This window comes from Micrasema longulum, unplaced genomic scaffold, assembly GCF_059751315.1.
Source record: "Micrasema longulum isolate JH-2025_06_02 unplaced genomic scaffold, ASM5975131v1 h1tg001643l, whole genome shotgun sequence".
In the NCBI taxonomy this organism is placed as follows: Eukaryota; Metazoa; Arthropoda; class Insecta; order Trichoptera; family Brachycentridae; genus Micrasema; species Micrasema longulum.
Genome location: NW_028278822.1, coordinates 50,620 through 72,346, shown reverse-complemented (window position 1 = coordinate 72,346; position 21,727 = coordinate 50,620). Strand labels below are relative to the sequence as shown.

General features: G+C 31.8%; 1 protein-coding gene across 2 annotated transcripts in view; it reads right to left on the bottom strand.

Moving 5' to 3' along the window:
- LOC148274461 (lysosomal acid glucosylceramidase-like) overlaps window positions 1–21,727 on the bottom strand; it is a 45,934-nt gene that overhangs the window by 4,062 nt on the left and 20,145 nt on the right. For both annotated transcript variants that reach the window (XM_088237089.1, XM_088237090.1), the window contains 5 exons: window positions 18,557–18,680; window positions 15,093–15,209; window positions 7,742–7,886; window positions 2,838–2,917; window positions 490–767 (listed from right to left, as the gene is read on the bottom strand). In XM_088237089.1, coding sequence (XP_088093215.1) covers window positions 490–767; window positions 2,838–2,917; window positions 7,742–7,886; window positions 15,093–15,209; window positions 18,557–18,680 — 744 coding nt within the window. The remainder of the gene's footprint in view (window positions 1–489; window positions 768–2,837; window positions 2,918–7,741; window positions 7,887–15,092; window positions 15,210–18,556; window positions 18,681–21,727) is intronic.

The following is a 21,727-nucleotide window of genomic DNA, read 5'->3' as shown; positions in this document are numbered from 1 at the left end:
TGTGTATAACATTGTGGGACCATGACAAAAATAATAAGTACGCGTTTTGGCGGCACTTTCACATTCATTTCCCCATCAGTACCTAGTGGTGCATAGAGCATCACATTGTCACTCAAACTGCAGCGAATTTAGATATTTTTTTATACACGAAAGGTAAAATGAGCAGTCTTAAGCTTCATGTGCCAGTCCCCCGAGCATTGTAATATTGCAGGGTAGAATCAATTTTAAAACCGATACTTCACATCCATCCTGCCAGGAATCAAACCCAGGACCTCAAGAAAGGTAGGCGACTGCGGCAACCACTACATAACTAGGTGGACTATCTCCACTCGATTTTCTGTTTCAGGATTTTTACCTGGGAATAGCCATCGAGTTGAAAACGCTTGTTCTTTTTCACTCTCTGACCTCTATTCTTTAACCTCCCGGCACAGAATGTTGGAAGAAGACCGAATGTTACACAATCAATATTACTTATAAAAAAATACTTACGGATTATAATAAACAATGACTATTCCATTGTCTGGCCTTAAAAAGGCGATGTATTGTATTTTTCCAATAAGTTCGACCACTTCTACTCTTTTGGATCCTCGAGTGATGAACTTGCTCAAATGTCCTAACCCGTAGAAGGTCGGCTGCTTCAGGAACTCATCTTCATCAGGCATGGCAATTATAGGAGCATCAGTATGATGCCTAAACCATGTCGGTCCCCCCTGTTTATTCAAAACCAAGTTCCAATCGATCCAACCCACAAACCAGTGATTGATATTCTAAAACAAAAATAAAACCAAGATTACAAAGTGAATGATATTGATGATTTGTTTCAGAATTTCATATTATGTACTGTAAATAAAAATACAATATTTAAGTAATGTTAGTAAATATGAAAAATATGGGGTTCAAACTGACAGTAGGGTCGCAGTGAGTCAGCCACATCTTGCTGGAGGGTGTGATTCTATAAAATGCTGCGAACGCCCAGTTGCATTCCACCGGCAACACCTCTGACTAGTCCAACTCGTTAGCGTCCACGTCGCGAACCCCGGGCAACGGGATCACATCCACGCGCTGGGTGGATTGGCGTGGCATGTGTGAAAAGGGCCATAGGGAGGAATGCAAACACCCCCGCGTCTGAACATACACTTAATATTAGGTTAATAATATTTAGTGGTATGTTAGAGAATTGGTAGGAGGTTGGTAAGGGAAGGGGGCAGGGGTGGGGCCGAAACTTGTTAACAAAAAAGCCGGTAAGTGGTTATATACTTATATTTACTAACATTAGTTAATATGATTGACAAAACATTTAATGCTTTAAACATAAATAATATACTGAATTTGGTTTTTTTCCACTTAAAATTTTCACTAGTGACTGGGTTCCGACCGACATTGTGTGACTGGCGAGAGGCTAAACAAATTCTTATGTTACAATATACAAGTGAAATTAGGGGTTCTCAATCATAAACTTACAAATTAATGGGAATATACAAATTGAAGTATAATGTAATAGTAATGACATATATGAATTTAAGTATTGTTTAAATAATGTAAATAATAAAAACAAATGTTAAAGATAAAAATTGTATCATTTTAGCCATTACATTATGAAGCCACCTTGTACTGGTGTTTTAACTTAAGCTGTCGCGTTCAGAAAACTCACACTAACGCATTTAAAATCTACAGGATGTTGATTAAAAAAAAAACGTTGTGTAAAAACGTTGTATAACCGTCGTTAAATTTTAACCAAATGTGCTACCTTTTTAAAAAAAATTCGGTGTTGGATTAGAGGGTTGTGTTTATTAAAAAAAATACAATGGGTTAAGAAAATGTATTATTAATTTACTAAAATACTTTGTCTCATTATTTTTTATTTTTAAAATGATTTTTTTAAATGATTTTTTTAAAACAAAGGGCAATTTAAATTTGAAAAAATGTTTTTTTTTTATAGTCAATTGCTGTAGAACTGGAATGCGAAGTTGTGAAGATTGTTTTAAGTATATAAATAACAAGATTTATTGTTTATCAATAAGTGTGTATATATATGTTTTCCGATATAATTTGTACTCTGCATTTTAATTATACTCTATTAATTATTATTATGATGAACAAAAAATTTTAAATAAAAAACATGCTGGTTTAAAAATAAATACTCGTAAATATATGACATTTTCTTATGTACCTAATTGTTTTTTTTTCCATTTTAATCCAAAAGAGATTTTTAAAAACATTAAAAATAACAATATTTAACATCAAGATTTTTAAAATCTGTATTCAGTACATTAAAAATGTTTTTGCGTAAGTTTTGTGAAAGCGCCATTACTACTTAATCGACCTATTAATGATTCAATTAAATGAAAATACCTACATATTTATAAACCAGCGTTTTTAATCCATAACTTAATATTCGTATTCGCACATATTATTGTAATTTTACGATTAAGAATCGCAGCGAAATTCAGACGAACGCAGAAGCATCTTGTGTATATTGTATGAACATATCATTAGCAACTAATAAAGAAATAGTTTCTATGTCACGCTCATAAGCGCAGCGTATCTGAGCGCGAGAGGGACATATATTATTTTCATAATGCGTATGCCGTGCGATGTCATACCATGGGCTTGTTCACGAAAACTACACAATGCGTATGTGTAAGTATAGCGCACGCGCCAGCTTATAAAAATCCACCAGTACTGAACAAAGTTTAAATTGGATTTACTTCATAAAATAGTAGCTTAGGTATGAAAATAAATATAAATTAATTTAATTTAAGCACTAGATAACACAGGTATGATAATAATTAAAAAAAATATATTGTTGTAAAAATAATTTATGTGAAAATACTTACCTCAAAAATCCCTTGAAGATAATTTTCCGTACGTTTCCAATCTCCAAGACCAACTCTTTCAAAGTATTTAAGTTCCATGCCTAAAATAAACATTAACAGGTTATATCAGGTGTTCTTTAAACTCTGTCACATCCGAAACCACGATGATCAGTGTGAGCAAGAAGACATATTGGCACATTAAAATATATTTTTAGAACAAATAAAATTTAAAAAAATAAAATATCAAAAAAGCAAATGGTTGCTTACTTCTGCAGGGGTGAAACGAGAAGGGGGAAGGGGGGAGTCTGATACTGCACCGCGCTCGCCTCGCTTCTCCCCTGCAGAAGTAAGCAACCATTTGTTTTTTTTTTAATATTTAAAAAAATAAAATTGTTTTAAATATTTAAAAAAATATGCTAATATGTCTTCTTGCCCATACTGATCATCGTGGTTTCGGATGTGACAGGGTTTAAAGAACACCCTGTAAACCATAATGAGGAAGTTAGGTGCTACAAGAAATTCGATACAATAATGTTTTCTTGCACCCGGTAAAAATTGAGGCATTTAATTGTATTGCGAAGTTTCTCAAAAATGTATGAAAAAAATGGTAAAAAAACTACTTAGAACTACGTCATGAGTTCATGAGAATCAACTACAGCGTTGTTACGTGTTTTGATAGATTTCCGGTTTCCGGGAAGTCAACTCACCAGTCAGGACAACTCAACGACGCAAGTACAAATTTTAAAAACTATCGTACCTGTAAAAATAAAGATTGAGGCAAAAGACAACACTAAAATATTATTTGACTATGTTAACGTTTTGCCAATTATCAAACAGTGTCAGTATAAGATAATGACAGATCATTTCCTCGATTGCAGTTTTAAATCCAAAGTAACCCACCAGATCGTGACCCGACAAGTATAGCACAGCAGCTGACGGTGCCACGACAGAAGAACTACTGTGGAGATAGAACAATGGGGAGTGTAGTACCAAAACTGTATAATTTAATACCAGCTGAAAATCGTGAAGAAAAAAACCCAAATTCATTTAAAAAATAGTCAAAAAATTATTAAAAACAGCAAGTGAAACTTAAGTGCGCACATAAATATATTTTATTCTTCATTTATTATTAAACTATGTACTTACTTATAAATTTTAAAAAAAGTAATGTAACCCGCAGACAAGCTTCGGCTTTGCGGGAGCAAAAATACAATTATGTATGTTACTGATTTGTTAAAATAAAAAAAACTTTAAAAAAAAAAATTTTTTAAAAAAACTAGGAAGTGACATCACGGTCAGAGTAATTTCAAAATTACAAAACCTAATCTCTATATCTCCCCCTTTCCTCTTTTCTCTTTTATGCTTCCCATTAAGTAATAGTATTGATTAAAGGTAATTTATACGCAAATACAGTTATTTCTATTTTTAAATATCTTTAGCTTTTTTATTTTTATTTTCTATTGAATATGTTTTGTAATTTGAATTATAAAAATATTTTTTTTATTTTATTAGTGGGTTGGAAGAAATTGCCATTTGGTAATAAGCCCGCCAATGTTCAGTCAACATTTTGTGCAAAAAGTTGAACAAATAAATGAAATATATATGTATACATTTTAATGATCAAGTTGTATTTTTGTAATCTTTAAATTGATATTTTTACACCAGATGTGAAGAGAAACATATGGATTACTATGCTGGATTTTGTAATATAAAAAATATTTATCCTGGCTATGCAAAGAATGAATGTGACGCCAATACAACAATACATCTTTAAAAGATACTTCTATATATTTATATTTTAAAGAATTTCTAAAAATATAAACAAGTACCTTGAAAAATATAACTAAATAAGGACATTCAATCCATCCAATCTCACATTTATTTGAAAATGCCCTAACAAGGCAAAATTTTTGTTTTTATATTTGTACAAATAAAATAAAGTGTTCAGTAGACTCAAATCAGTGTTTGATTTCTTATATTATAAGTTTAAATGTGGAGTTCTACAAAATAAACACCAAATCAATCAATAATAACTATATTAACATTTCACAACTCAAATACCGTACATTTAGGTAAGTTTTAGTAAAACGAAAAAATACATGCAGCCTTCACTATATATCGTCAACTGTCTCTAGATAGTGAAGTGTTTTTCAATTAATTACAAACATTTCTTACTGATACTGTTTTTCGGAAACATTGAGTTTTCATTTGTTCCTTTAGGTTTAATTTTTGTTTTATTTATTAAACTATTTAGGCTGCGTATTTTTTTATTGTGTACGAGTATGTGCTACTCGTATAATGTAAATCTGATTGAATCATCTGTGCCTATGTTGGATATTTTAAAATTGTGTTTTATGTTATGTTTATATTCTATGTACCGTAAATAAAAAAATAGCAGCAAAATACACGGGAGTAACTTCTAACTGTAATTATTAATTAAAATAATGAACTATTCTTTAAAATATTTATTAATTACTACATAAAACGAAAAAAAGTAGGGAATATTGTCTTTGTTTTAATACGCCTCATATGAAGGTACTATAGACTGCGTATATCCGGAGTCATCTCGATTATGCCTCGTTCCTTTTAGAACCATGTTCAAAAAAGAATCTCCAAAGACTTGACCGGATCCAATCCCAAAGTCTGAGACTAGTCATCGGAGCAATGAAGTCCTCTCCAATTAACGCTTTACATGTAGAGGCTTCTTATGCCCCACTCGGAATGAGAAGACAATATTTGGCGGATAGGTTTTTGCTAAAATGCTCCGTCCAAAAAAGTAACCTACTCATCAAAAAAGTAAAATTTCTCTCTGACTGCGTGACATCATCTTCCTTTTCGTCCCATAAACCGCCCCCTTTACTAGTCAACGGTTTTAATTTTTACAAATCATTTGAAGTTAACATTAACCCTAAAGACCTTCTACCCCTTTATCGTTTTTCATTTAATGTTTCTATATACGCCCCAAATATTGAACTCACTTTCGGAGTTGAAAGCCACCTACAGCCCCGGTGTACATTCAACCATATTCGGTCGTCAAGATGGATGGGTTGGAAAATTATCTACACTGATGGATCTCGGTCAGATTCGCCATCCCACACGGGCGCGGCCATATATTGTAAAGATGATGACTCCCAAAGATTGTACAAATTGCACAATAATGCATCTGTATTTACAGCAGAATGCATTGCAATCAGAGAAGCTGTCAAGTACGCTTTAAGCTCACAATATAGCAAGTTTCTTATCCTGTCGAATTCTCTGAGTGCCTTACAAAAAATAAAATCTCCCCCACCCTCTTATCCCGAGGACGAACTCTGCGTGGAAACTCGATTTCTTCTTTCTTTATCAGAGGCATCCAATTAAAGCATTTTTATGTCTTGGATCCCTAGCCATTGTGGTATTCCCGGTAACGAGAGGGTGGACGAGTTGGCAAAAGAGGCGGTCCATTCCGGGGATCCTGCCCATAGTAATTTCCTACCACTAAGTGATCTCCTCGTTATGACAAAGTGAAGCACATGGCAAGAATATTGGGTAGCCTCCTCCCAAGCCAAGGGAAGACACCTTTTCCAATTGAAACAAAATGTAACAGAAAAGCCTTGGTTCTCCAAAGTGATTCTGAACAAATTTGAGACATCTTCTATATGCAGAATGCGCATTGGACATTGTTGTAGTGGTTCTCATTTGTTTAGAATCCATGTCCGGGACTCTGCCATGTGCGAATGTCAGCTTGAGGAGGAAGATCTAAATCATATTTTCTTTGGATGCCCCATAAATGATTGTTATCCTGAGTTCCTATCTGACCTCGCCAAAATCAGCGTCCCATTACCTACTAATATTTTAACTCTTTTGTCCCCACCCAATAAATATATATTAATTTTTTTATGTAAATATGTAGCTATAAATTGTATTAAGTTGTAAATAAGTTATATATTATGTAAAGTGTATGTAATATTAAATACTAACACACTAACTTGTATGTATAGTACTAACACATGTGTAAATATTTTAATAAGACTATCTCAAACTTGACACTGGCTAGAACACCCCAGTTAGGGATGAAAAAAGCCAATAAAAAACTAAGAAGAAGAAGAAGGTACTATAGAATTAAGACTAGTCCAGAAACCGCATACGCGCATCAAGCAGAAGATGACTAAACTATTCTTAAAAAGTGTTTTACGTTTTGACCCATCTTTGTAGACGTGCTCAGTACGCAACTCCCGATTTGAATTCAACTCTGCCGTATATTAAAGTGTAGAAATACTGCTGGGATCTTCAAGACACAGGATAGGATCATATTTTATGTGTAATTAGCAAATGCATGTGTAAGTAGCAAATGCATTACTTTAAAATTGAATTATTTTTCTATCTGTCAGATTGTCAAAGAAAACGAAATGAACATTTCGTAAGTGTTGCCAGGGTAGTAATTTTTTTACCCTAATTTGCTCATCTAATGAGAGAACTAATAAAAATTGTATCTCGGATTAAGCAACGTCGTGGTGGACATTCGATCGACATTATCTTTGAAACATCAAATATTATTTTACATGATATAAAAATATCCGTTTTATGTAAAATTAAATTTGTTTTATATTTGAGTTCAAAGTTCATTTATTCAATTACTCTTATTAAATGACCCATTATTTATTTATTTTGTTGTATCAATCAATGTTTCCGCGTGCACAATAAAATTTTAGAGAAATTAACAAATTGCTTTTTTTACCTTACATTTGTGTTATGATTATATTTTTTCCCATCTGGCAACATTACGCGGCAACTTCACGAATGCGCGCGGTAAAAGTGGGACAAAGGGGGGGGATTTTTGGACACAGTCCGATGTATTCAAATATGATTCTACGCTCCTTCTGGACTATTCTTAATTCTATGGAAGGTACATTAAATTATGTAAAATTGATTGCAATATGTTTTACCCAAAGAAGCTTCAGTTCCTATGATATAGATACGGGGAAACATAAAATGGGTGGCATCCAGGGTATTCGGATTATATATTTCATCAGTATACCAATGCAGTCCGATGCCATCAATGTACTTCATAGCTTCCCTCTTTAATGACATCTGTTGACAATAAAAAATAATACCTTCTCAGTTGTAGCAAAAGTATATTGTTGGTCAGCACCCAATAGGTACTATATCGCGGAGTAATGGGCTATTATCACGGTTTTTTTTTATTAGCTAATAAATTAATTTGAAAAATCACAAGACAATCGGTACTTCTCTTATTAAAATCCGTTAAGAAATAAGGGAGATATAAAGGATTAAAGTCTAGTCATTTGAATATAAATAAAAACAGACAATTCATGACGTCACCAAGTTTGACGTCATCGTATGCGAAGATAGTTTTTACGTAAAAATTTATGATTCGAGTAGAGTAAGTGGAATGGGGTGACTTTGTTCAGTTTCGAACTTCAAACCTTCGTAAAAGAAAAATTAAAATTCTTATTTTTTAAATGAGAAAATATTATGTTGTGTGAGCGAGAAAATAAAAAAAACTTTGTGATCAAAGTCAACCCTTCGGAGTGGGGTCGCTTTGATACATCATGATTTTATGCGTTTGTTTTGAACATTTCATTTTATTTTTTACTTTATTTAGATAAAAAATATAAGTATACAACGTATACAACATTACTACTGAAAACAATTTTATATTAATTTAATACATATATTTACATTAACGTTTTGCTTTACGTAAAAAAAAAAAACGATTCTTGAGTATAAAATGGGGAGTGACGTTTTACAATAATTTGTTTATTTTATTTTTAATCGGTAAATATTTTTAGTATAACATATAAATTATAAAAAAACGGTGTTTTAAGTCAGTGCTACACAAAAAAGAATTATAAATATAACTTTTCACTTCTTTTTTAATTATATTATCCATACTCCGATAGTAAATTACTTGCAAAAAAAACACTCAGGTATCAGCAAATTATGATTAGGCGTGTATTTAATAAGGGTTTAAGTCGAATCTCATGAAATAATTAAAAATAATATTCTTTAATTCCACATAAAACAAAAATTATTTTTATAATTATTTTAAACCAAAAAATGGAATTTTTATATATACTCAAAAATAATTATTGAAATATACATCAAGATTAAAATATAAATCAAGAAAAATATTACGGTGATTAAAAAAATGTATTTAAGAAATATTTTAAATTATTGATAAAGATAACATAATGTACCTTCCTTTTTGATGGAATAAAATTATCAGTTAATGAATGTATTATTGTGTATAGGAATTTGTTCATTGACTGACATTATTATCGAAACAGAATGAGAGGTTATTGTGTTCTTTTTATTTGGTGAAAACTTATCTTTCACAGCTTTGAAAACATTTATTTTACCGAATGAATTAGAATCCATTACTTTATTCCAGGAAAGCAATTATTGTGTCTGTTTATCTGTTTCTTACAAAGACGTGAAACATACTTAGGAAATTAATATTGGCCATATTCAACAATGTTCGACAAAATTTCACAAGAAGTGCAATTGAGGTGTATGAGGTTTTTTTACAAGCATTTCGTAACAATTATCTGATTTACTAGATGAATAACTTCACCGTTATCATTCGAGAACGAAGCTTCACATTTATTTGCTCACCTTTAAAAGAAAATCTTTAAGACTCGTTCATTTGGGTCATAATATTTTTTATTTATATTCTGAAATCCCGTATGTTAAGGGAAAATCCCCAGTCCTCACATTTTGGTAAATAAAATTTTCCTTCTGTTCTGGAAAACTGGCTTAAATGATTTGAAGGATGTTAAACTTTATATTATTCATTGTATAGTGTTTCAAATAATATTTTGTAATGGTTGGAAGCAGCCCGAATTTTTGTAACAGCTTTTCTTAGTATTTGAGCAAAATATTTTTTTGTAGGCCCTGTTTCAAAACTTTTATTAATAAGTTCGAATCATGTCGATCTCAAAAAAAAGATATATATAAAATGATCAATTTCAGATCATTTTAGAAAACTTCTTATTATTCGTTAAATAAAAATTAAAATGTTAAAACAATCATAATAATGGACACTCAGTGATATAAGTACCAGTAATGTCAAGACAATGCAAATTACGAAATTACTTGTATCATTAAAAAAAGTCTATCACTAAATTTTTAAAAATTAAAAAACATCTTGACGATTCCACTTCAAACTTCTTGAAATCTTACTTTAAATAAAGTTATATAACAATTTCATTTAAATCGTATTCCGTGTTACCATTAAAAAAACCGTTAAAATTGATCGAAATTTATTAATGATCAGTAGTTATAGAGATAAATATAAACAATATATCCGCTGATCAAAGTCGCCTTACGATTTAAATGTCGCCCCATTTTACGGTCGCCATTTATTTCAAGGTTGGCTAGCTCTCTAGAGAAGGGGAAAAAATCATAGAGAGCAATACGCGTCGTTTCAATTTCTATTCGGATTACCAACATTTAAAACAAATGCACGATTCGTGGTGTACTGTTGGGTGGGTTTGGATGATCGAATTTATTACCAACCGAATAGAAACGCTTTTCAGAGATGTTGAAAATAGTAAACGAAATTTATGAATGAAATTATTGATTATTAGAGCTTTTATAAACACTAAAGGAGTCTTTGAGAAATCCTTTATATGTATAATGTGTTAAATCCGATATTCCTCCCGGGTGATAATACCCTATTACTACAACCAGGAGCCTTATGCTGGAAAGATGTGATATTTTGTCACCCACTCGATAATAGTCGATTGGGCATCTCGATTCCTTTGTCATAATGCTATTCTTGAAAACCCTCTGACAATTCAATTACAAAGACGAATGAGAAAGTGACAACACTAACAAATCCATATTTATCTATGGCTCTTCTGCCACACGTAAACTTTTATTGTCTCTTGTCAGACTTCTTCCGTTGAATATTTTGTGTACCGCAAAACCGTCCAATTTTGCCCTTAATGAATATTTTGCCCACTGAGTCTAATCTATGCTCAGCCTTTAAAAAATATATTTCCTTTTAATTTCAGTCAATTTAGTACATTAAGGAGGAAAGTAAATTTATGCCACTAACTTCCCTCCGAAGCTTTTGTCACTAACTTTACTCGGTGGCTTGTTAGAATTTGTTGTGGGCCAATTACGACTCGGTGTTTTTTTTAATATACTGCTCGATGGCAAAGACCAAAGTCAGTTTTTCTTGTTTTCAGTTTTTGACAACCCTAAAGCCTATAAGTTGCTTGTATGAAAACAAATAGAGTTCGCGGGTAAATTTGCTCACTTATTTCTAGACGAATATTTTATTAGTTAGCCATTGAAAATATGTTCAAACAACAATTTTGCCCTTGAATTAATAATTCAATAAAGTAGTTCATAGACAAATACGCCATATGAGCTAAACAAATAATGGTTGCGGGCAAACATGGACGAACATGAAGGTAATTTTGCCCACCACCAAAATTTTTAATTTCTTGGAATCACATTTAAATATGACTGAAATTACAATTGTAACATAATTCAATGATTAACTAGGTCATTCTTAGAAATTAAACAGTAAAGCGTAAGATATATTTTTTTGAGAAAATCAACATAATTGTAAAAAAGCGGGCGAAACTGAACGGTTTCGCGGTACGGAATATTATGAAAAAAATGTTTTACTGAGACACTGCAACATTTATAATAGGGTATTTTCAAGTTTTTATTTTATTTTGCGAAAAAATAGAAAAAAAAATTACGATGGTAACTGTACAGTTTTTATTTTTTTATGTCCACGCGTTAATATTTCAGAGCGGTTTAAAAACGGATACTTTGAATTGGCGCCAAAACGACCATTCGGATGCCGTATGGGCTTGTGACGTCAAGCGTTACGAATTTGAGTGACCGTTCAAACAAATTCATACGAATTTGAAAAGCCTACGTGTTGTTTTTGTTGTAATCGGTTGTTTTTCACTGTTTTAGCAAATTAACGCGCATAAAATGTCTTTAGTTATAAGATACATGTACTGTTTAGTTCCGATGTGCACAAACACTACGGTGAAGACGCCAAATAAAGCTTTTTTGGCCATTCCTAGTATCTAATGAAAAAATGATTGAACGCATATGAACGTTATGAAACGAGGTGTTTTTTTTTAAAATTTTTTTTTTATTATTTTTTTTTTTTGAGATGTTAAAAAAACAAACCACTATACTTTTTTCCGTAGGTCTTGTTCAGTACAAAATACTAAATTTAATGATGTAGACTGTAGACTATTAAAATTGACTAACAGTAGGTACTGAAATTAGCACTTTTAAAGCTGGACAGGTACTACAATACTTAAATAGTTTATTCTTTGAAAGTTATTGTTTATATTTGTTAATTATTTCTGTACTTATGTTACTAAGTTTAATTTGTAGAACTGTTGGTTTTCTAAATAAATAAAAAATAAAATTGCTGTATGAAAACCTAACTTATTTATTTGTGAAATTTATTGCATTTACAAAATGGCAACTGACCTTGGGATGCTGAACAGTCTTTACACTTGCAAGAATCTATTATTTCCTAGACTTCATCGCAAATCAACGTCACCGAGTACGATTTGGTTCTAACTTTATGTACTGGGGTGACTCGACCTTTTACCATTCAAATATCACCCGTCCGTTTTACTTGAATGTAACCTATGGCATTGTCTTCGTAATTTTCCCTAGCTGATATATTAATAAGTAAATCACATTTAATAAAAAAAAGGCATTAACACGCACTCGAGCAACAGAGATATTTGCAAGCAATGGTATTTTATGGATTATGTTGTATCAAAGTCACGTTACTTCCCTTTTGCATTAAATGTACGCGAAACAATACATTTTTGGTAAATGCAAATAATACAACTATTTAAATGAATACATTCTGGAAGCAAACATAATATATATCCTTACCTTGCGGCCTTTACATTTCTATACTCAGAACTTAAAAAGTTTGTATTGGATGAGAAAAAAATATCCATCATGAATCTATCTATTTTGGGCAAGTTATTGGATTTTCCTTGTAAAAAACCAATGTCAGTCATAATGCTATGGATGTTTATAAATGAAAACAAAAAAAAAGCAAAGGAAAAGACGAAATTTATCTATAAAAAACAAATAAAAAGCCACAAGCCGCCCGCGTCGGAGTATCTCAGTATAGGATTTGAGTGAACGTAGGATCTAGAAGTCACACGTGACGTCATCAACCCTTTTGGCCAGTTACGGGCCGTTTTATTTCTATCAAACTTTGAATAGGAAATTATAAATGAAAACATTCGTTTCAGATTTTTAAAGTACAATGCTCGCAATCGTAAAAATATTCTTTAAATACTGAATACATTTAAAATCATATCCCCAGTTTATGAAAATACCCTATTATTATTTGCCTTTTACATAACACACATATACATGTTATTAGAAATATTATTTTATAATATATTTTCCTAATACGTATTTTGACATTGACGAGCGATAAAATCATTTGCTAAACCATGTTTATAGTGAAACTTCATTTAATAATGTATTAAAATAAGTACAGTTATATTTGTTGCACATTTGTTGATACACCATAATCATAACATTGATCAGTGTTGTAAATATTAAGTTAAAATACAACAAAAATACCCAATCGTTATTCAAACATGAATGCCGAGCGTTTTACAAGGAATAATTTTTACAGCTGAAGTTTTGTCAATGTCGAGTGCTTTATGGCACTCGAGATAAAGTCGATTGGTTTTCAATGGACTGCATTCGTATGGGTGGTTCAGGAATGCTGTCACTCGTCGAATTACGGAAGTTGCATACGATTCTAAAGACGAACGAGTCCAGCATAAGACCCCAGGGCTGTTATTCCAAACGCTCTCGCGGCCGTAGAAAAAGCTTTTATGTCGCGTATTTACAAAATAAGCGAGATAAAAGTGTTTTCTGCGGCCCGAGAGTGGTCCAGAATGGCACCGCAAGTATCTCTAAAACCAGAATTTGTGAGTTACCCACTAAAAACTTTTTTTTTATCCTTCTTCATGAATGATACTAATAGACAAGTCATCTATTAAAATCATCATAATATGATTGTAATGGATCACAACTTGTCTTTAAAAACGTAGCATATATTTCCGAATGAAATGAAATATCTGTTTTATTTTTCACAGTTGCAGAGCAACTCGAGCATTTTTCGTTACTCTCGATAGCATGTTTCTGCACAGCATCACGTCTGATCACGATGAAAGTCCGCTTGAGAATGAAGGTAGGGGAGACCGAGGAGAGTTGAAACAACGACCATTTTAAGAAATCTATGATCGATAGAAAATTTGCAAGATCACGCATTTATTGTTTTTTTGACATGTCACTTGATATAGTCGGCAACAGCAGTCTACAGGAAGTGGTTGTGTGTACACGACATCTGGACGGGAAAAAATACCAAAAGTAAGTTTTTGGCCAGTATTTTGCCAATTCGATACGTATTACGTGAACGCTGACGTGATATTATTTCTTATGTGCACTGACTTTTCAAGTTTAAAAGCGTGATATTGTTTTTTATTGTTCGCCTCTAGTTTTGAGGTGAAAAGCCATTATTTTGAACAATGACTGATTTTTTAATTTGAATCAGCTTGTTTTGACTCTCTTCTTTTATTTATTTTGTTACTAAAATGTTCTATGGTGTTTATTAATTGTTATTAATTATTAATTGTTCGTGTTTCAGAATGCCCAATCAATTTATACAAAAGACTCTATTGCTATAATTTATAATAACTGCACGATAAAGCGTAACCAATATATTTTTATTGATAAACATACCAACGGTTGATTACAGCAGTTAAATTTGTTTCACGCGTATTTTTCTAAATAAATTTTCTTTTTTTAAAAAAATAGTATTGTTTTTATTTAAAAAATAAATTATAATCCCCAAATACCAAACTGTTACAATTTACATTGACCTCTGTTTCAACTTACCCCGATACTAGGAGAGTTGTAACGCGGAAAGTTTTTTCAGTTTTAGCCGATTTTCTAATTAACTCCGATTATTTTTTCCTGTTATTTTGTAGAGGTCATTTTGTTTAAGTAGGTCTGTTTTAGGCTGAGATATACTAGGTAATGTAAAAACGGTTTCAATCCTCCTCGGTCTCCCCTACGAAAGGCCACGAATTGATTTTCTTTGCTCTAGTAATGTGTATTCAATTATATATCGTTGGGCATCAATGAAAGTTTTGTAAAAAACTGATACCTCCATTTTTGGTCAAAATGAGTTTATATGATACGCTATCAATTGATTGTTTATATGGGTATAAATACCAGTTGGATCCACCACGGAAGTGATATTCTTTGGTCATCTAATGTTATAATTTGCGTATTTGAAAAATGTGGATTTTTCCTAATAGTTGGTCCCAAGTTTTCAGCTATCCACTTGGCCTGAAAAATTAAATACAATTAAATTATAAAATAATGGTTATTTATTTATATATATACACATCCTATGGAGATTTTTAAGTACATATTAAGTATACATAGAAAATTATTTTAAAAGAAAGTAGAAAGACACAATGGTATATAGTAGACTTGGTGGGAGTGGAAGCGATAAAGAGGTGTTTATAATTGATTTTGATTAAGCGATCGTACGAAAGAAGACAACTTATTATCAAAGAAATCAAGACTGGTATGTTTGTTGGCAGTCCTAAGAATTCTGGGCATAGAGGAATGAAAACCATAGTTAGTTCTATGGTTATCGGTATTAAAAAATAAATTTTGTCTGAGGTTTCTAGTTGGGATATGCAGTTTTATTGAGCTCAGTAGTTCAGGCGCATCAAAGAGTGAGTTGAGAATAAATAGGACTAGAAGGTCGGATTTATTTCGACAGTCTTGAAGAGAATATATATTTATGCTAGTTTCTAACTCATTATACGTATATTGGTATCTGGATAAGCCCAACCTCCAGCCAATCTTTCTTAAAAATCTATGCTGAACCGATTCAATATTTTTTATGTGAAAATCGTAATATGGAGACCAGATCACAGAGGAATACTCTAGGTGCGAGCGAACTAGGGAACAGAAGAGAGTTTTAAGGGTATTGATATTTTCGAAGTCAGTTGTGCTTCTGTTAATAAATCCAAGGTGTTTTAAGAATTTATTAATACAATTTTCAATATGAATTGTAAAAGAAAGTTTAGTTTCAAGTATAATACTTAATCTTGTATACTAGACTAGGGTTACCATCCGTCCCGATATATCGGGACTGTCACCGTTATTAAGCCCTCTGTCTCTGTCCCGACGTCCCGATGAAACCTATAATGTCCCGATTAAGAATTACACAGTACAATGCTGTTAATCAACATAAATCTTCTACGGCCGTACTGACTATGAATGTGTAAATATGGTTGTAAATGCTTCTAGCCATTGATGTATTTAAATAAATTTATTGAAGCTCATCTTGCCTCGATAGAGTGGAAGTTCAAGAGCTCTGTGAAAGTTTTTTTTTTCAATTTTTGAAATTTAGCGAGTATTTAATTTTCATTCCTACTTATAAAACCACATTGAAAAAAGTAATATAATTTATGTTGGCCTAGTAAAAAGCAACGATAAAAAATGTCGTCTGCTGCCAGGGACTGTAGAATCAATATTGCAGTATTACGTCAATATTAAGTCAGGAAAAAATTATAAATATAAATATAAATTGAAGCACCGCATAAAAAGTAAGAAAAGCATATCTACCTATTATATTTCTGAAAAACCATTATAAAATTGCCTTTTTTGTTGCTGCATATCCCCATTCCAGAACGTCCCGACGAGACCCTAGCGAAATATGGCAACCCTATACTAGACACAGATGATAATATTTCATCATTCAGTAAGTAGTCGTATATGATTGGATCTTCCAGACGAAAAAATCTCATAACCTTGCACTTAAGCTGAGATGTAGATTATTGAATAATCACCTGGATGAGCATTGGTTTATAGATAAAATTGGCATTGTTCATATTGTGGTAGCCTTGTTTGCATTTATTATTACTATGGTTATTGTATTGTTTTTTGGATAAAAAATTGTGCAAACTTAAAATATTATTTAGGCAAAAATGTAAAGCGTAGAAAATTACAGTAAAAATATATTTTTATTCAAGCTTGGTTAGGCGTGTAGTGGAATATCTAACTCAGTCATTTATAGTTTTGTACAAAGCAACATATGAGTTTAAACAAAAAAACAGGCTTATGAAAGCCCTGATAGATTGGTATTCATGAAATATAACACATTGAATCAACTTAACCTCTTAGCACTCTTAGGTTTTATTTAAAAGTACAACGGGTATAGTCATGACATGCACTAGGCAGACATGACAAGTGTGTCATCTCAAGTCAGGAGTGATAACACCGCTTGCTTCTTAAATTCATGCTTTTGCTGTAGGAACACATCGGAAGTACTTTCATTAAGACTTTGTTAAGTATTCTGAGGATCCTTGGCAGAGGGGAAAACAATCCAACGTTGTCAATGTGTTTCTTTTTTGGGTGATATCGTGTGTGTTGGATTTGTTCCGACGTTTCGGCTACCATCGCAAAAAAAAGTGTGTGTTTAATTACTGGTACAAAATATAAGAATCCCCTGGAAACGGAAGCTGTTTATAAACTAAGTTGCCAAGGATGTGATAAAGTGTACATAGGACAAACAGGGCGCACAGCAAAGAAAATGATTGACGAACACAAAAGAGCGTGTAAACTTGGGCATCCTGACAAATCTGCAATAGCGGAACACTTTATAGACACCGGACATTTTTTCGCATTTGAATCGAAAATTTTGCATAAACCCAGTAATTACAGTGCTCGAATAATAAAAGAGGCAATTGAACACACAGACACCCAAATAACATAAACAAAGACGACGGGCTTAAAATAAACTCACCGTGGTTCCCAGCACTACATTCTACAAAAATGAATGGAAATGTGGCTACTGCCGACTGCGACACGATACAAATTACTAGTACTTAAACACACACTTTTTTCTACAAAACACTCAGCTTACCCTGAAGATGACTCCTGCAATGGTAGCCGAAACTTCGGAACAAATCCAACACACACGGTATCACTCAAAAAAGAAACATATTGATAGCAGTGACCTTCACACCTATTTAATCCAACGTTGGTTCTAAAATTTCTACAGCATTGGAACGCAGGTTACGGTGAGTAACATTCAAGTTAATCTGAGCAAGGGTATCATAGGCATCTATATAGTTAGGAATTATTTTTTGCAAGAATATAAATCTAACAAAAACCCCTCTGAACTCTTTACTGAAAATGTGAATGTATTCTAGACAATCATAATAGTTAATTATAAGAGTGTTTAATCCATTTCTAAATATTTAGCTTTCCCGGCATTGTAGCGTCAGTGAGATGTTTGCTGCTGTTTACTTCCCCACTGGGTGGACTGCTGCGTCATCCGATAGCAGACCCCAGAGATAGTATAATAATCTAACTTAATATTTACTTTCGTTAAAATCACTACATAAATTTAATCTGCCGATCGGTTTCAGGACAAAACCGTTCCTTTGACCAAAGGCTTGAATGAGTATACCCATCGTACATTCAAATAGATTTTAAGATTGTTCAGATTAAGTTAATCCATTGTATAATATATCATTAATGCCAATCTATTAGGACTCTCATACGCCTGTTATAAAAAATATTCATATCCCTAACACTTCGCTGGTATTTCCAAAACAGCTTTCTGGTGTATGCGTGCAAATTTTGTGAAAATAACAGTTGTAATTACTAACATGCATGAAAGGCGTCCACCCCAGGCAGTTTATCCGAAAGACAGGAATAATTCCTATGGTAGGCTCGTTTCCTGTAGTGATGGCCCAAATATTTATTCCATTTTTTTTGTATTCCTCGAGAAATCTGTTAATAAAGACAATTAATCTAAGTATACACAGGTGACTAGAAGTGAACCCGCCATAGCAAATTCTCACATAGAAGAGGTCATTTGCTAATTACTGGACCTTACATTCCCGAGATAAAGTTTTATAGTTTAGGAGATATGTCATTTTTTATAGATTTATGAGATTTTTCCAAAATTTGACCTTCAAGCATTCAGAACTTAAAGTTTTTTCATTATTTTGGTATTTTTTTATTATTTGTTGGTAGTCATAAACATTTTTGATTAAAATACGTCGGAACTTCTCTCAAACTAGGGTTAAAAAAATAGATATTACGCTAAAAAAAAGGACTTTAAAAAAAAAACTTTAGGATAATCTGAAATAAAAAAAAAATTCATCAATTATAGGCAAAATTCATATTTATGGCGAACTTTTAATGATTTAAATGTAATAAATAAATCATTTAACATAGATTTATTTGCAAATAATCTTAATGACGTACGGCGTTTGTTTTCGAAATAATTCGTAGTATTTTTATTTTCTTTTAAATTTACATTTTATTACTATTAATTGCATGTTCGAGAATCTTTTTTAACTTACTGTGATGCTACTTGTGAAAACCTGTAATTGGCTTATTTGTTATTTGTTTTGTTATATATATATATGAGATAATTATAGCTGTTGGTTATCCAAATAAATATATTTAAAAAAATATTTTAAAAAAAAACTACGGTGTTTCAATAATTTTATTATTTTATTTATAAATAATTTAACACAAAGTATTTTACAGGTATAATACATTGAATTACATTCCCAGGAGTAACAACAACTCAATTCAGGGCATAAATAATATAAACATAAAAAAAAACACTTATTGAGAACAAAAAAGAAACAAAGAAAGTTTAGTACCTTTATAACTAAATATAGAACAATATATACGCCAAAAACCCTTTCTTACACAAGCAGAATAAATATATTAAAAAAAAGCTTTTAAAAACGAAGAAAGTGGTCAATCTACTTAGGGAAATAAGGTCGTTAACATCACATGCCACGAAGACAATGCAGCCATGATTACTGGAAACATAATTCTGATTTACTAAACGTGTGTCACACCAATCATGGTGTATACAATAGAGGCGAGGATAGATGTAGAGAGAAGAGAAATACAAAAAAAACAAGTAGAAAAACTAAATAGAAAAACTAAGTAACTGCTCAGAACGTCAGAGAAGAAACTACTAAGGACAATCGAAGGGAAAACCCAAAGAGGCAGAATCCGGAGTCAAGAAGTTAGACGGAATTGCGATACCCAGGTCATAGTAAATGAATTATGGAGAGATAAGGTCAATAATTCTATCAATGGAAAGTTCCAAAATCCCCTGTCCCATGGCCCACAAAATCCCAGCCGTTTGCCGTCTGCCCGGAAGAACACCAAGGAGAGGAATTTATTCTACACTAAGTTAGTTCAGCTCGTCACCTTTTAAAAAAAAGCGTAATATCTTATTTTGTAACCCTAGTTTGAGGGAAGTTCAAATGTTTATGACTACCAACAAATAATAAAAAAATACCAAAATAATAAAAAAATAAAAAATGTTCTGAATGCGTGAAGGTCAAATTTTGGAAAAATCACAATAAAGTTTAAAAATTGACATATCTCCCAAACTATAAAACTTTAGCCAAGGAAAGTGAGGTCCAATAATTAGCAAATGACCTCCTCTATATGCGAATTTTGCGAACGGAACTATGGCGGGTTCAGTTCCAGTCACCTGTATAATACAAATTAAATTTTGGTCTATTTAACATTTTGAATTTTCATTTTGTGTTTATTTGTTAAACACACATATGGTTAAAGACGTTGAGTGTTATCATTTGTTATTTTATGAATTGAATGTGATTTAACTGATTGTGAACTGAAAATAAAGTAAATAAATAAAACTCTCGCTACATTTCCAGTATTTAACTGACATCCACCCTTTTCCCCCTATATGCAATTTTTCTTCTTGTTCAATTTTCCTGAAAAGAAGAGCCTTTATGTCAAATATTATTCTATAAATCTCTTATCATTGGTTGATTCGTGTGAACTAGTGACGTCGTTCAAAGTAGTTCGTTTTTATTAAAATATTTTTTTTTTTCATTTCGTAAATTTTCAGGAAACTTTGCCGTTCAATTAAATGCTCCAATTTTTACCGCGCGCAAGAAAACATTTATTGTATCCGATATTCCGTAGAGATTAGTTCCTTATTGGGATACAATAAATGTTTTCTTGCGCGCGCAAAAATTATAGCTTTTAATTTTACGGCAAAGTAGAAAAACAAAATGTATGATAATGGGTAAGAAACGCTGTTTTAACAGTGATCACAGTGTTGAATTAGATGGAGAAGTTCTTGAGAATGTTAAAAGCATAAAATATCTAGGAGTTTGGATTGACTCTAAATTATCTTTTTCAAAAAATGCAGACTATACGAGTAAGAAAATCGCAAAGAAGGTATCCCTGTTAGGAAGGATAAGGAATAAATTAGACATTAAAACCTCTCTGCTGATATTTAAAAGTATTATCGTTCCCCACATTGATTATTGCTCCAGTATTTTATATTTAAGTAATGAAGGAGATCTAAAAAGACTATAAATAATACAAAACAAAGCGATGAGGATAATATTAAGATGTGGGAGACGAACAAATGTTAAGAAAATGATTCAACTTCTAGATATCATGACAATTGATCAAAGAATCAAATTCAATGTTGCCAATGAAATAAACAAAATTATTAAAGAAATAGTTCCGAGATATTTTCAAAATAAACTAAAAAATAATGAGTTCTTTCATAACTATGCAACAAGAGGATCTAAAAATATAAGACTGGAAAAAAAATCAAAAGCAATGTCCCAGAACTGCCTTATGTACAAGGGAATAAAACTATTTGAAGAAATGCCAGAATGCATAAAAAATGAAATAAATGTTAATATATTTAAAATTAAATGTAAAAAGTATATATGTGAAAAATATTAGGTAGTAAATAGTGTAAATAGTGAATATAATTAATGAAAATGTACATATGAAACAGTTAATATTAT